Source organism: Ammodytes marinus, assembly GCF_949987685.1.
Source record: "Ammodytes marinus genome assembly, chromosome: 1".
Classification (NCBI taxonomy): domain Eukaryota; kingdom Metazoa; phylum Chordata; class Actinopteri; order Uranoscopiformes; family Ammodytidae; genus Ammodytes; species Ammodytes marinus.
Genome location: NC_137230.1, coordinates 2,714,771 through 2,732,289, shown reverse-complemented (window position 1 = coordinate 2,732,289; position 17,519 = coordinate 2,714,771). Strand labels below are relative to the sequence as shown.

The window sequence follows — 17,519 nt, the reverse complement described above, 5'->3', positions numbered from 1 at the left end:
ACCTTTCTGGTATAAGTCATCCAGTGCTGAAAGCACCGCCTCTGGCGGTCAGTAGGAACGAAATAGAACCATAGTTACGTATGTAACTATGGTTCTATGAGTTCCGGATGACCGCCAGAGTTTTCTGTCACTCAGACTTCTCAGATACCGCGAGAAGATCCAGTTGGAACAGATCCTCGAGTGACTTCCGGAATATATACATATTCTCGGGTCACCCAGGTGTCACAGGTGACTATTTTGGTATAAGATCTCGACCTGCGCATGCGCGTGATGGAACATCCAGTGCTGAAAGCACCGCCTCTGGCGGTCATCCGGAACTCATAGAACTGTAGTTACATACGTAAATATCGTTTCCCTTTCCCTGCCATTAGAAAGCCCACTACAGCACATCCACTCAATAGCCTGTCTGTCTCGGTGCCTCAGTGGGCTGTGGACATGTACACTCGTGCCAAGCAAACCTCAAACCACGTAGACCTGTCGTATTTGATTAACACCTTTAAAAAATATTCCAAGAATCATAAAGGCTTTTTGTCAATGCTACTGACGGGGTTGTCTTTGTATTTATTATGTGTCATATAGTCTGAATGCTTTAACAATATTCAATATGAAGGTAGGGGGCACAGTGATTTTATGCCAAATTTGCATATATTCAAACATAAAAATAAAAAAACTTCAATACAAAAAATCATTGTTTTAATGTCAGTAATCAACTGGCAAAGTTTCATGATGATATCTATAGGTTAAAAAAAAATGTTTACCCTCACATTAAACCATGGTTCTGATTTTCTATTTCGGCCCCCTGCAGCTTTCCAGCAGGTAGTTGAGCAGGTTGTCCACCCAGGTTGTGGTCATTGAAGGTCCTAGATATCATTTCTGGTGAACAACCTTTTACAACATGCCATGTCTGTTTAAAAAAAAGGGGGTTGTAAGGGAATTAGTTAACAGTATCAGTCTAGGTGAGGCACACCGATTCAGTCTACTGGAAACTTTTCAATGTTAGCTAAAAAAAGTCAATTGACAACAAGCATACTGTCCCCAGGTTATGGCATATTTAATTTACTCTTGTTACAATAACAAGGGTTTCTACTAGTGTGTTCTTGTATTAGTAGTAGTGTGATTCACATCTGTTACAGAGTAAATAGAAAAGTCTTGTGAAAAAGTCCTGATTCCGTGCAAGAATGGAGCAAAACACAGAAGCCGACCCAGCAGAGAGGAGACAGTCAGCAGCCTTAAGATATGAGATAATTATTCATCTCAACCCCTTAAAGGCAGCTAAAACATAATGACTGGATTCTATTCCCAAGACATACTTGTTTTTTTCATGTAGTAGGGCATCCGGTATTTTTGGCATACTGTATTTGACATACATGTATAGGGACATCCTAAATCTTTTTTCTGGCATACTAACATAGTAAGGAAGTATGGGTTTTGGAACGCAGGGATAGCTTCAGATGAAGTTTTTCCAGGCTGCTTGTGGCCATTAAAGCATGTTGAACACAGATGGTCACACACATAGCCATGACTTTGAATATTTACTTGTTGATTACTGTGTACAATGTTTTAACTTAATCTTTGTCTCTCAGTATATACTCATGTAGATACTTTACATGTAGTGCTGCATTGCTGCTCAACCTGTTCACACTGTCCTATAGTTGTTGAGCATATAACAGAGAGAGAACATAAACCTTATATAATCTGTGCCCAATCATACCAAGAAATGATCAAATGAGCCCACGGACATACAGGCCAGCTCTGAGTCAACCTGCACTCCTCACTGTGAGGGGGAGTCACACAGAGTGCAAACTCTCCATGTGTATCTTGCCCTCTTTTCTAATGTCGAACAGTATGTGAGGCTGCCTTAGCCAGAGGCAGATGATAAGGGGATCCAGGAACATTCACATTACAGTCATAAGGTGTGTTAACAATCCCCCTGTCAACACGCACGCACGCACGCATGCACGCACACACACGCTCACACACACACGCACACACACACACACACACACACACACACAGCAACATGGATTAGTCTCTGATTTCATCTGTATTGCTACAAGGTTTTGAACAAAAAGAAGGTATTTTCCACGACTTGGATACTGCTTTTCCTAATGTTACATCACTTTGAGAGGTCGACATAATAAAGCAGTAGCTAATTAGGTTGTATGAATTAGAAATTAGACTTTACAATAATCCACATTAATTGCACTGAGATACACATCATTAGATTAATTAATTAATGATGAAAATGAAAGACAAAAAAATGTTGCAGCCTGTCTTGCTAACTAGGCTAACACTACTTACACTGTAATGCCAAATCCCAACTTTTCCATTTCCCTGCTGGCTTTTATATTACTAATTTTCTTTGCATATATGTAATACTGGCGTCAAATATGGGGGCGACTGTGGCTCAGGTGGTAGAGCGGGTCGGCCGATTATCAAAGGGTTGGAGGTTCGATCCCCGCCCTGCCACCTGTGTCATAGTTGTTGTGTCCTTGGGCAAGACACTTCACCCACCTTGCCTCGTGTGAATGTCGATAGTTAGCCTGCTATCGGGGTATGAATGTGTGTGTGAATGGTAACGTGGGAAAGGAAAACAGGTCTCCCTTGCAAAAGAGTCTTCGGTCTCAATGGGATTTACCTGTATAAATAAAGGTTAAAAGAAAAGAAAATTAAAATTGAAGGCACTGAAAATACCAAACAGGCATTTTGGAACCTGTGGTGCATGGGGTAGGAGCACACCTCCTACACATTTGTCAACTATAATGTTTTATTATTCATATCCCAGTATTCATGATTCTAACAGTATCTAGGTTTATTTAATTGGATGAGGATTTCTCCACATTTAAGTGGATATGTTCTCTTGGTTGCATCAGAAGAAAGGGTATTCTCACTCTTCTAGGTAAAACAGCAGGTGGACAGGGTGATAGGTGATACAAGTGAACACATAAACACACACACAACAACTCCAGCCGGTAGGAATGTTGGCCACATGAACGCCACATAAATGTTTCAGGGAGTCCGTCACTGTAAAGTAAAAAATTCATTTATAAAAAGGGGATTCATTCATTTCTGAATGTTAAAAGCCATATAGAGTAGTTCATGCACTGGGCTCTGTTCAGATAGTGCTCAGCCATTTTACTCACAGACACACATCATGTGGTACTTCTCTGTGCAAGGCTCTGACGCACAGCATTACAACAACAACCCTGAGCACAGCAGACAGCCAGAGGATCACAGGGGCCACTCAGTTACAATCTCTTCAAACAAGCTTTCTCTATTTGGTTAGAGACTACTATATACCTATGGGGCAAAGTGATTTTTTTGGACATGGGCTGTTGTAAAAGGTTGTTCACCAGAAATGATATCTAGGACCTTCAAGGATCACAACCTGGGTGGACAACCTGCTCAACTACCTGCTGCAAGCTACAGGGGGCCGAAATAGAAAATCGTAAACACGGTTTAATGTGAGGGTAAACATTTTTTTTTTAACTTATAGATGTCATCATGAAACTTTGCCAGTTGATTACTGACATTGAAACAATGATTTTTTGTATTTAAGTTTTTTTCAAAAATGTTTGAATATATATGCAAATTTAGCACATTTCACAAATTATGCACAAATTTGCATATCTTTAAAAACCAAAAATCTAGATATTGGCTAAAGCAAGAGTTGAAGTCTTTATTGCATTTTGACTTTATATAAGTGTGTTAAGTTTTTACATAAAAAACTTCCTCTGTGTGACAATTCTGGTTTGATGTATAAATAAACGTGATTTGATAGTTTTTTTCATTACTCTGACCCAGAAATCTCAACTTCTAAATCACTTATATCAACTAAACATTCCAGAGTCATTCTTAGCATTATTCTGTAGGTTATAGAAGAAGGATTTTTTCACATGTTGTTCATAGTCAGATTTATGAGACATTTTCTTCTTCAAAACATGCCGTAATGCATTTTTAAGAGCTGTATATAGTATTTTTTTATTTATAAAATTAAAAAAGGCTGTGTAAAGAATCCTTCTTTAACAACATTCAGAACGGTGCTAAGAATGATTATGGAAAGTTTAGTTGATGTAAGTGATTTAGAAGTTGAGATTTTTGGGTCAGAGTAATGAAAAAAACTATCAAATCATGTCAATCTAACCACTATCAAACCAGAATTATCACACCATTTCTAACAAAGGAAGTTTGTTATGTAGAAACTTAACACATTTATATAATGTCAAAATGCAATAAAGATTTTAACTCTGGCTTTGTCCAATATTTAGATTTTTGGTTTTCAAAGATGTGCAAATTTGTGCATAATTTGTGAAATATGCCAAATTTGCATATATATTCAAACATTTCTGAAAAAAACTTCAAAACAAAAAATCATTGTTTTAATGCCAGTAATCAACTGGCAAAGTTTCATGATGATAAGTTAAAAAAATTTAATTTTACCCTCGCATTAAACCATGGTTCCGATTTTCTATTTCGGCCACCTGTAGCTTTCCAGCAGGTAGTTGACCAGGTTGTCCACCCAGGTTGTGATCCTTGAAGGTCCTAGATATCATTTCTGGTGAACAACCTTTTACAACAGCCCATGTCTGTTTTCAGAAAAAAGAGGGTTTTGCCCCCTGGGTAATATGGTATTTGTCAGCTGAAAGGCTTTCAAAACACATTGGCCCCTGATTTACTAACAATTGGTATGCACAGGTTTGTGCTTAAACTGTGCGTACGAACGTTTGGCGCACAAATCGGTGATTTATCAATTTTTTCATACCTGAATTTCTTCGTATTCTGAGAACAAATTTAGAACATCCTCAGATCATGCATATGCACAAATTATACATGCTTGACTGTCTTAGAAAATGTTAATAGACACTTTTCAATTAAATACATAGCATATTAAAACCACATTCATTAAAAAAGGCTTATAAAGTATGTTTTTGTTTGTATGTTGTGGGCATTGCATTATGAGCAATGCATTGGCCAAATGTATATGGGATTTCATCTTCATAAATGATTGTATAACTATTTGTCATAATTAAAATATTAAAATAAAAGCTGAGTTCCCAGTCCAAGATTGCATTGCAGCATTATTAGAATTTCCACATTAAAATATAACCGTTTAGTTTCGGTTATTTATTGTTTGCATTCTTATTTTCTTTCAAATAAAATGTAGGTGTACTGATTTCATTATGGTTGTTCATTATAAAAATAAAAAAAGCAATTGAGAAATATAATTTTAGGATTATAAAAAAATTACTTTTATGTGACAGTCCTTGCTGGATTTAATCACTTTCTCACTCATGTTTTGGCAAAATGCCACTGATGGACGTTTGTCAAATGATTCCAGTCATTCTTTCACTTTGGACTGACCACCAGGTGGCTAACAAAGTCACGTGGTATAGGAACAAAATCGGCTGGTACGCACATTTTGTAAATCCGACGGTGATATTGGGTACTCGTTTTTTTCTTCTTGCAAGTAAGAATGTTTCCATGCACTTATTAATAAATGAGGGCCAATGTACTCAAGGTTTTAACCATAGATAGTAAATAATATGGATGTAGCATCCGGGCTGACTTCAGTTATTCACACGGCACCCAATAATCCTGGTTTGTGCGCGTCGCCATCTTGTGAGATTTTTACTCCGCCTCACTCCTCTTGCCGAAAAGGGGAATCGACGTCACGTCGGGGGGAGGGAGATAGCTGACGTATACCTCCGAGGCAAAGTGAGGGACAACGGCCGGAGAGCTGTCACTCAAGAGATCGCGCCAATACATTTTAACCTCCAAAAGAATAAAAACTAGCGTGGGCCAAAAAAATTCACGCCCCTCAGTGTTGTCATGGAGATATGACCTAAACATACAGACTAAAATGGTTTTGTGGCCCAGGCTGTAAATAGGTTTAATAAGACTTTGAAAACGGCCTATCTAACAAGTGAGTCAAAGAAAAACTGCTCGTCTTGGCGCCACCCCCAGTGGCACTTTCTGGTTACTACAGTTGCAGGTCACTTCCTTATTGGATTCCGGTAAAAATCGCTGAGGTTGGGGCTTGGGTTTTAACCTGATTTATGTTCTGTTGTACTGAATAAAATATAAATCTAGATTAGAAAAGTAATAAGGAGAAAATGGTTCTGTTGAGTGTGTTTGTGTGTGTGCGTGCGCTCGACTACACCCAATAGCCTTTGACACAACAGAGGGTCCATTCACAGTGTTGTATAAAATGTAGAGAAATAACTCTCAGAGAAATATGCATTTTTGAAGCAGTTAAAAATAGCATTTTTATCTCTTAAAATGTGCCATGCTAATGTGTAGGGGAGAGTGGGGTGAGATGTGCCACTTTTTACTCAAGGTGATTTTAAAGTGAGTTGACAGTTATGTCTCCAACTCAAATATGTACATATATTTCAGGATGTTGTGCATCCCTGGCAATAAAAACTTTGGATCTGGAATAAACTGAAATAAAAAAAATGTATAGCTTTTGGAAAAAAAGTTGTCTTGTGGCACAACTTACCACCGGTGTGGTGTAAGTTGTGCCATTGGAAAGAATACCATGGGGTAAATTGTGCCATTGATATATATCTCATAAACTGTAATGCAAGACAAATCCATAAGACAATTACTTGTTTAAGGTTTATTTAAAGTAAATAAAGTAAATATTTTACAAAGATTGAAGGTCAATTTTCTTAAACAAGGCCTAGCAGATCTAAAGGTTTTCCCTGCAAAACTCACAATGAAAAAGTCATCATCATCATCTTTCTGGCCATCTGAACTCTTGTCAGTGGTGTTGTTAAGGAATGGAGATGTCAGTCTCTTCTGAGCTACTGTAGACGATCACTTTCTTTTTGGTGACCAGCGTATACAGGTCCTTCTCATATAATTAGCATATTATGATAAAGTTAAATATTTTCTGTAATGTACTGATAAACATTAGACTTTCATATATTTTAGATTCATTACACACAACTGAAGTAGTTCAAGCCTTTTATTGTTTTAATATTGATGATTTTGGCAAAAAAGTAAAGAAAAACCAAAAATCCCTATCTCAAAAAATTAGCATATTTCATCCGACCAATAAAAGAAAAGTGTTTTTAATACAAAAAAGTCAACCTTCAAATAATTATGTTCAGTTATGCACTCAATACTTGGTCGGGAATCCTTTCGCAGAAATGACTGCTTCAATGCGGCGTGGCATGGAGGCAATCAGCCTGTGGCACTGCTGAGGTGTTATGGAGGCCCAGGATGCTTCGATAGCGGCCTTAAGCTCATCCACAGTGTTGGGTCTGGTGTCTCTCAACTTCCTCTTCACAATATCCCACAGATTCTCTATGGGGTTCAGGTCAGGAGAGTTGGCAGGCCAATTGAGCACAGTAATACCATGGTCAGTAAACCATTTACCAGTGGTTTTGGCACTGTGAGCAGGTGCCAGGTCTTGTTGAAAAATTAAATCTTCATCTCCATAAAGCTTTTCAGCAGATGGAAGCATGAAGTGCTCCAAAATCTCCTGATAGCTAGCTGCATTGACCCTGCCTTTGATAAAACACAGTGGACCAACACCAGCAGCTGACATGGCACCCCAGACCATCACTGACTGTGGGTACTTGACACTGGACTTCAGGCATTTTGGCATTTCCTTCTCCCCAGTCTTCCTCCAGACTCTGGCACCTTGATTTCTGAATGACATGCAAAATTTGTTTTCATCCGAAAAAAGTACTTTGGACCACTGAGCAACAGTCCAGTGCTGCTTCTCTGTAGCCCAGGTCAGGCGCTTCTGCCGCTGTTTCTGGTTCAAAAGTGGCTTGACCTGGGGAATGCGGCACCTGTAGCCCATTTCCTGCACACGCCTGTGCACGGTGGCTCTGGATGTTTCTACTCCAGACTCAGTCCACTGCTTCCGCAGGTCCCCCAAGGTCTGGAATCAGCCCTTCTCCACAATCCTCCTCAGGGTCCGGTCACCTCTTCTGGTTGTGCAGCGTTTTCTGCCACACTTTTTCCTTCCCACAGACTTCCCACTGAGGTGCCTTGATACAGCACTCTGGGAACAGCCTATTCGCTCAGAAATTTCTTTCTGTGTCTTACCCTCTTGCTTGAGGGTGTCAATGATGGCCTTCTGGACAGCAGTCAGGTCGGCAGTCTTACCCATGATTGCGGTTTTGAGTAATGAACCAGGCTGGGAGTTTTTAAAAGCCTCAGGAATCTTTTGCAGGTGTTTAGAGTTAATTAGTTGATTCAGATGATTAGGTTAAGAGTTTGTTTAGAGTACCTTTTCATGATATGCTAATTTTTTGAGATAGGAATTTGGGGTTTTCATGAGCTGTATGCCAAAATCTTCAGTATTAAAACAACAAAAGACCTGAAATATTTCAGTTGGTGTGCAATGAATCTAAAATATATGAAAGTTCAATTATTATCATTACATTATGGAAAATAATCAACTTTATCACAATATGCTAATTATATGAGAAGGACCCATGCCACTGGCACAACTCTCAGAAATGTACTTTGCGGGGGCGCCCTTAGCTCAGTTGGTAGGGCGTCCCCCCTATGGGCCTCGGCCAGCAGCGGACCCGGATTCGATTCCAGCCCGCGGTCGTTCTCTGCATGTCACTCCCCTCTCTGCCCCATTTCAACTCTGTCTCTACACTGTCAATAAAGCATAAAAATGCCAAAAAGAAATGTACTTTGCACTAGCTGCTTGTGGAACCACCAACTGCCACCTGACAAATGTGATTCCCCCTCCACTTCTGCCTTTAAATCAAGACTCAAAACCCATATGTACACCCTGGCTTTTCCTCCCCATTAATTATCTTACCTATGCACTACTATCTTTGTTTATATTTTCATTTTTTCATTTCATTTAACTTTTATTTATCCTCGAGAGACCAATTGAGGGGTGACCCTCATTTTCAATGACGTCGAGTTCAAACAAATTCAAAGGAAAAACAACAATACATTAACAATATTCAACGCAAATACATCAAATACACAACAACAGGTGAAGAGAAAAACAATTGAAACATTTACACAGTGGTGAAATTAAGTGGTAGCAATTAAAATTAAATGGGTGAGAGTACAATATAGCCTAATTAAAACAGTTACAGGTAGAGTTTGGCAGATTTAAAATAGTTTGTTTAAATTGGTTAAAGGATATGAAGTTATTTAGTTTAATTTGTTGCTGTAAGTTGTTCCAGGAGTCAGGGGCACTGAAGCTAAAAGCTGTCTTTCCTAGCTCAGACCGGGCTTGTGGGACATAAAGCATAAGCATGTCAGTGGAGCGGGTCTGATAAAGCCCATCTGAGATTTGCAGCAATTCAGTTAAATAACGAGGAAGCTTCCCGGTCAAGGCTTTGTAAATTAAAATATGCCAATGTGCGTCACGTCTCTCTTTAAGGGAGGACCACCCAACCTTTTCATATAAAAGACAATGGTGTGTGTCATAAGCATCTCCTGTGATGAACCTTAAAGCAGAGTGAAAAACAGAGTCCAGGAGTTTAAGACATGAATGTGATGCATGCCGGTAAACCACATCACCGTAATCAAGGACAGACATGAAAACTGCTTCAATAATCCTTTTCCTACTAAATAAAGGGAAGGTGGTTTTGTTCCTATAAAAATAGCCAATTTTTTGTCGTAGTCGACGAACAAGATTTTTTATATGAAAATTAAAAGTGAGTTTATCATCTAACCAGATGCCAAGATATTTGTACTCTGTGACTCTTTCAATTAAAAATCCATTATTTGTAAAAATATTAAAATCATTCAAATTTGTAGTTCTTGCTCTGGAGAAACACATATATTTGGTTTTGTCTGTATTTAGAACCAGCCTGAGGTCCACTAGACAGTCCTGCAGGGTGTTAAAAGAGCTTTGTAGGTTCTGAATAGATTGGTGCACCGAATCGGAAATGCAATACAGTACTGTGTCGTCAGCGTATAGATGGGCATGACAGTTTTTTAGCGATGAAACAATGTTATTTATATAAATTGTGAAAAGAACTGGACCTAAAATTGAGCCTTGTGGGACACCATTTGTAACAGTTAAAAACTCAGATTGGTATCTTCCGAGTTTAACTGACTGCTGTCTATCAGAGAGATAATCCCTAAACCAGCTACATGCAGAATGATCAAAGCCAATGTCATGCAGCCTCTGTAAAAGCAAATGGTGGTCAACAGTATCAAAGGCCTTTGAAAGATCAATAAAAAGTGCTGCACAGTGCTTTTTCTTGTCTAATGCTGTAACAATGTTGTTTACAACCAAAGTCACAGCAGAGACAGTACTGTGACCTGCCCTAAAACCAGATTGGAATGGGCTCAAAATGGAAGCACTAGTTAAAAATGTTTTTAACTGATTATTAATAAGTGATTCTAGAATTTTTGCCAGGCATGGGAGTTTGGAAATTGGCCTGTAGTTATTAAGATTATTTTTGTCACCACCTTTATGTAAAGGAATTACGTGAGCTTTTTTCCAAATTTTAGGAACTATTCCAGAGGAGATGGAAAGATTAAAAATATGGGTTATTTGTTTTGATATTATATGTGTCGAAAGCTTGATTGAAAACGGGTCCAAATTGTCCTCTCCCATGTACTTCTTGGGGTTGATGGCGAGGAGCGCATCTACAACAACACTTGTGGGAAGAAGATCAAGGCTGAAAATAGGAGTTTGAGAGACAGGCGGTACGTTACTACTGGTTGTAGAAGGTGTACAACCTCCATTTTGAAAGAGTTGACCAGCAGCTACAAAATGTTTATTAAAAGCTAAGCCAATCTCTTTTTGATCATTGAGAGTGTGACCATTTAATTTGATCTGAGTGGGAACTGTGCTAGAATTGTTTTTATTATAGTTCACAGCTTTCCAAAATAGTGCAGGGTTAGAGTAGCAGTCGGAGATTAATTCAAGGTAATATTCGGATTTGGCTTTCCTGACCATGGCTGTGCACTTATTCCTAAATTGTCTAAAAATAGTCCAATTGGTATTATCTCCAGAGCGTCTAGCTAGAGACCATGCTTTATTTCTTTCAGAAAATAAATCAGACAGTTCACTTGTAAACCAGGGGTTTGATCTATTTTTTACTCTATGCTTTTTAAGGGGCGCATGTTTGTTTATAATTGAGGTGAAACTATTGATGAAATAGTCTAAGGCTAACTCAACATCCGAAATTTCCGTAGTGAGTTGAATGTCACTATGACGGAGATCACTTAAAAAGGCTTGCTCATTAAACCCTTTAAAATTACGCTTAATTATGATTTTAGGTTGAGATCTTTTTAAATGAATACTTCTGATACAGGCCACTGGGCAGTGATCACTAATCCCAAGCTCAAAAACACCAGCTGAGACTATTTTATTTATTTTATTTGATAGGATTAAATCGATTAAAGTTGATTTTGCTGGGTTTTTTAGATTGGGTCTTGTGGACTCAGTTATTAATTGTGTAAGATTAACGTTGCTACAGATTTCTTTGAAAGGTTCAGAGGCACCAGAAAGCCAATCAACGTTAAAATCACCCATCACAATTACCTCTCTATTTACATAACTGGAGAGCATATGTGCTAGATCGTTTAAGGAGCTAGTAACAGCAGAAGGGGGCCTATACACACCAATTACAACAAAACAATCATTTGATGATAAAGATAATTCTAGCGCGATAAATTCAAAACAATTTGGAACAGAGACAGCATGTAAAAGTGTTACAGAATAACAGGATTTAACATAGACAGCCACTCCCCCACCCCTTGCGTTTCTGTCTATTCTGAATAAATTGTATTCATTAATTGCCACAATAGAGTCATCTGTACTCTTCTTTAACCAGGATTCAGTCAGAATCAAGACATCTGGATCTGCCTGGGACACTAAAATCTTTACATGGTCTAATTTATCATGCTGCAATAAACTTCTAATATTTAGATGAAGAAAACCCAAGCCCTTTCTTGATTTAAGAATTTGTGGGGAATTTAGTTTAGAGCAAAGGGGGTCAGTGATGTCTGGGATGAATGAAGGACAATTTGAGGTGTTGTTATGAGTTAAATTGGGGGATATTTCAGCAGGATCCCTGGGGAGATCTTTTTTAATGGGGGATGATTTGGTAGGGTCGTGCTGTGGTAAATATCAGTCCGAATTATGCCAAGATGCGATGTGATGAATGTAGTGATTAGTAAGTTCTTTAATACCTTTGGCATTGGGATGGAGGCCGTCAGATTTGAGTAGTGTGTGTCTAGAGAAAGAGTCAAAGTTGTTAATATAGCCCAGAGAGTTGCCCGAGCACCAGGACTCCAGCCGTTCATGGAAATCCAAAAGACGGCTGTAGCGCTCAGGGCTTTTGGATGACGTGGGAATGGGGCCGGAAAATATACAGAATTTCCCCAGGCTCTCCAGGGTGAGGGCCAGACTCTGTAGATTGTCAAATAGTTGGTATGACCGTTTATTCATTACGTCATTAGTTCCAACATGCAGGATGACTGTGTGGGCAGTAGGGTGGAGGGCAACGAGGGCAGGTGTTAGCTCCATAATGTCAGATGATTTTCCTCCAGAGAGGCAATAGGTGAAAGCACCAGGGAGACAAAGAAATCTGACAATAGAGTCACCGATGATGAGGATCTCAGGTTGGCGATTCAAGCAGCTCCCACAGTAGAGAGACAGCTTCGATGAGAGGGGAGGAGGTGAGGGCAGGGCACAGCCGCGAGAGAGAGCCTCACCTGTACAGCGGATGTCAACATCGGGGGCACCACTTCGAGGAGGCACGGAGGGGTGCACACAGGGAAACACACTTCCAGATGGAGCTGGTAAACGGCGGCGATCTTGACATCCAAACTGGGAAGTGGAACCCCGACGTCCACGTGCCACCCTGGAGCAGGTCTGGACCGGCGAAGCAGATGGAGAGCCGGCAACACGAGCCGCAGGTTCAGCAGCTCCACATAGCACCTCCAGCGGAGCAAATGGATTGCGCGTCAACACAGGAGGAGGAGATGGAGAGGAGAGCAGAGGAGGAGGAAGAGGATGAGAAGATCGTGTAGAAGATCGTCTGCCCTTCTTCACAACAGACGTCCATGCAGCGTCGGGAGGCTGGGCAGCAGAAACGCCGCTAACCGGTGCCTGAGAACTTGAAAGAGGAGCTTTTTCAAGCACAGCTAATTTGGAGACCAGGAAGGACTGCCGCTGGAGGAGATCGTGAATGAGACTCTCCACTGACTTGAGCTCAGATCTCAGGAGGAGAAGCTCCGGATCTGTCTGGGTGAGTGCCGATGACATGATGCGGTGAAAAAAAGACAGAACACTATAGAGCTAACGCTAGCTAGCGGAGTATTAGCTAGCTTTAGCCGTTTTAGCTAATTTCGGTGGTTTCTTTAAACGACCATAACTCATCACAGGAATGGGGTAGAGACTTACTTTTTTTTTTTAAATGTTCAGAATCTTATGCTCTATGAGATGTATATGTCCATGTTGTTACGACCGGAAGTTGAAAAGATCGCGAAAAAGATCGCGAAAATCATCTAACAAGCAGTGGGCTCAGGCTGCCATTTTCTGAATCAGGGTATTATATACAGTGGATGTATGGGCTTTATGTCTTTTATTTTTGTTATTGTTATTTTACCTTCATTGTTTACCTACTGAATGCACTATGTACAGGACTTTGGACAGTGCAAACTGTTATAAATGTGCTTTTATAAATACATTTTACTTACTTACTTACTTATAACTCACCTAGGTCCTTTGGCACAAATCACCCCAACCCCAGAATTTTGGATAATTAGCATGATGCAGCAGTTTAGGGCTGGCATCGTGCTAACTGTATAGACTCAAAGTGTAGCATACTAAATCACTAAAACATGTGTCAAATGTTTTCAAACTTATATATAATTGTTCTGACACAATGATCAAAAAACCTTGATCATGGACATTTTATTTTGAAAGGCAAAACACAGTTTTTTTTAGCTTAAATGTGCTTATATCTTATTCCTTGTGTCTCCCTTCTTTACAGGATGAGTCAAATGGATGGCTCTTCTTAAATATATGGTCACATTTCCAATTTCTTCCACTGGCACAACTCAGGCCACTCTCCCCTATGGTTGATATTAATGTGTCATTTTAAAGTGAGTTGATTTTCAAGTGTGCATTAGCAAATATGACCACTGAAAAATGTAAAGTGAATACTTCCAAATGCCAACTCACTTTTATCTACCGTCTTAAAGTATTTCCAGTCTCATTTGAAAGTTCCAGTTTGACTAATGTCTAATTAACAGAGATCAGTACAACTCTTTCACATGGTGGCCGGCCAGTCAATTTTCAAACTGAAAGACCCCATACCTGAACCAGAAAATATAAATAATCAAATAAAAGGTAAATACACAACATGGAAGCAATGAAAAATAAACTGATGACATTCCAGTTCAAAATGTACAAGCCTCAGCTATAGCAAAGCCAAACTGTTCTTAGGAAAAATAAAGAGTGTATGTGACTGACCTGGTCATCATATCTGTAGGTAAGAAACTGATCTCCTGTAGCGTCTTCCATGAAGCTGCCCTGAGGGGAGAGGGCAAACTCTGGCAGGAACACTGCACTCTGGGCCTGTCTGTCTGCACACTGGCAACACACACACACAAAGACCAACACACACGCACAAAGACACACACACACACACACACACACAGTTTCAGTGCATGTCAATATTATTCAAGTCTGATCATGATCATGACCCCAATCTCTTCTCTTTCCATAAAACTAAAAAAGAATATTTTTTTATATGATACATACGTATGTTTTTCACGTGATCATAAAAGAGTGCAAATACATCATTAAACCTGCAGCAATGTTACGCCTCAGTTTTGCCAACAAGCTGCCGAGTGCCAGCGGAGGTGTGTTTGACATCCGCACCAACACTGTTAAGTTCATGGATGATTATTAGTCGCTAGAAAAGCTGGCAGAGCACACATCGTTCACCAGCCAAAGTGGCGGGTGGTCACAATAACTTCCTACTCTCTTAGACTAAATGTACCTGCATTTGGCGGGTGCTACCATACAAACACACCCTAAAATAGAGAGATGTACTAAGTGAGTGATACTGAAAAAGTGGAGGGGAATTGTGTTATGTGTGTGTGTGTGTGTGTGTGTGTGTGTGTGTGTGTGTGTGTGTGTGTGTGTGTGAGTGTGTGAGAGCACTTCTGTGACAAGTGGGCTAAACCAAGACCACGGTTGTGTTTTCTAACCCCCCCCCCCACACACACACACACACAGAAACACACACACACACACACACTTCTGAACTTGGGAGAGAAAAGAGAAAAGCTGTGCTCTCATATCTGACCCATGATACTTCTTCTGATCCTTAATACACTCTGCTCCAGTCCGAATCATTTCTATTAATTTCACTGTGATTCAAGCAGCTGCATGTAGGCTACCCTCCACACAGTGGTTTGGACAGGCAGGGGAAGACTGATTAACAGGCTAACAGGGACTGAGACTGTGCTGAGACACTGGATAGGAATAACCCACATCTGACATTTAGAGGGCTCCCCTGAGAAACAGACAAGAGAGAGTCTGTGTGTGTGTGTGTGTGTGTGTGTGTGTGTGTGTGTGTGTGTGTGTGTGTGTGTGTGTGTGTGTGTGTGTGTGTGTGTGTGTGTGCGTGTGCGTGTGCGTGTGCGTGTGTGTGTGTGTGTGTGTGTGTGCTGGCCAGATGGATTCAGATTTTTTTTTCAAAGAACACATACACACACAACTGAAAAAGTGACAACACAAAAACAAAAGGCAAAACAAAACAAAAAGTTAGTGAGGCAGATTTGTTCCAAAGTCTGAAGTTACTATGAGGCTTTGGCAGTCTGAGGCAGTGCCAAGAGTCATTTGATTTCATGTAAATATCAAAGATATTACTTTATTAAGCAGTGACTGTATAGCTCGATGGTGTGTTGTGCCCCCAACGCTGCCTGGAAGGCCCTATCCCCTAACCCTAACCCTAACCCTAACCTTAACCAGCGCTACCTTGAAGGCTCCGTTGGGGGCACAAAACACCAAACCCCCAAGCTTGTAGCCATTTTTTTTGGTGCAGTAGACATAAAAGTATATCACTGACCGCCTACGAACGATTTCAGTAGTTGATGACACATCCCTTATGTGAGAGAAGTTGTGCTTTACTCTCGCCATGATTCTGATAGAAAGCTCTAAGTATGAGCACAAGGTCAGTGTGAGCAGTATGAGTGGAGGACACTGAAAATAAAGTCATGTCTGAAAGAGGCATGATGTGTCATCCCAGTGGTGGATTTCATACTAGGTCGCACGCACGCATGCACGCGCACACACACACACACAGAGTCAGGTCCTACTGTGAAGTTACTGAGTCTCAGCCGTGCTGAGCAGCATAGAGCAATTCTCTAATTGAGTTTACACAGCAGTGGAAGGACAGCGTATTGTACACCTTGCCAGCAGCCCCCGTCTCTGCAGTGTACGGGTTGTATGTATGTGATTCAACAAGATGTTTCACAATCTGACACTGATGTTCCACAATCCTGACTCACTCCTACATCAAGTGTTGATTTATTGGAATTAAACTGTACTTGGCTGTATGTCAACCTCCATATAATTCTTTCTTAAACCAGACTTAAACCATGTTTCTCCCTTCTTTACAGGATGAGTCAAATGGATGGCTCTTCTTAAATATGTGGTCACATTTCCAATTTCTTCTATGGTTTTCTAGAAACAAGGGGTGGCACAACTTGCCCACCTGCACAACTTAGGCCACTCTCCCCTACTTATCAAAATGTCATAGTCTCTTTCAAAGTAAAATACCATAGTCTGATTATTTTATTACGTTCTTTTAACTAATTTGATTGCTGTTGTTCCATAACAATAAAGCCTACTGTAGGTACTGAGAGTGCTGCTGTAGCTACTGCTAACCAGAAAGGACTGTTGCTGGAGGGGGTCGATGGAGACCAGCCGAGGGGCCAACAATCTATGATGTAGTCGGCTAGCCGGGAGTTCCAGAAAAAGTGAAGTGTCCTCCAGCAATAACATTCAAGCAGTAGCCTGCAGTCAGCAGCAGGAGTTTGAACTGTCTGGTGAGTTCCATGTCGCAGAGCTGCTGAGGAGAGAGCAGAGTGGAGTGGCTTGAGTGGAGCCCCTGAACCACGGGTCTGCTAACCCTCCTGGATGTGGCTGCTATATGGGAGCAGGCCACCACACCACAAGCAGAGACATGGAATGTTAACCTACGGCCACACCAAAAAATGTGGACCTTCCTCCTCGGTAACAGGGCTGAGCTTCCAACCTCTTTTATTATGTGGCTGTTATGTTTTTATTATAGTTTTGCTTTGGTTTCATTTAAGATTATTCCTTCTTATTGTTTACAAAGACTAGTTTTTATTGGCCATACTTGTTTTTTTAACTAATTGTTTCAAATAGTTTCCTCATTATCATCTTTTACTGTATGCTTTTTATTTAGGATAAAATGAATTATTATTTTATCATACCATACTCTGATCTTATTCCTTGGGTCACCACACACTGCTCTCTGCCAATTAAGAGTCTCAGTCCTCTTCATAGCAGACCCGGG

The 17,519-nt window shown here is 40.3% G+C and overlaps 1 protein-coding gene across 1 annotated transcript in view; it reads right to left on the bottom strand.

Annotated features, from left to right (window-relative positions):
- The window catches only part of adamtsl3 (ADAMTS-like 3), a gene marked incomplete at both ends in the record, with an annotated part of 231,862 nt that extends 215,748 nt beyond the window's left edge, over positions 1 to 16,114 (bottom strand). The window contains 2 exons of the mRNA XM_080045594.1: positions 14,438 to 14,557; positions 16,106 to 16,114. Of these exons, the coding sequence (XP_079901720.1) occupies positions 14,438 to 14,557; positions 16,106 to 16,114 (129 nt within the window). The remainder of the gene's footprint in view (positions 1 to 14,437; positions 14,558 to 16,105) is intronic.
- Between the last annotated feature and the right edge of the window lie 1,405 nt (positions 16,115 to 17,519).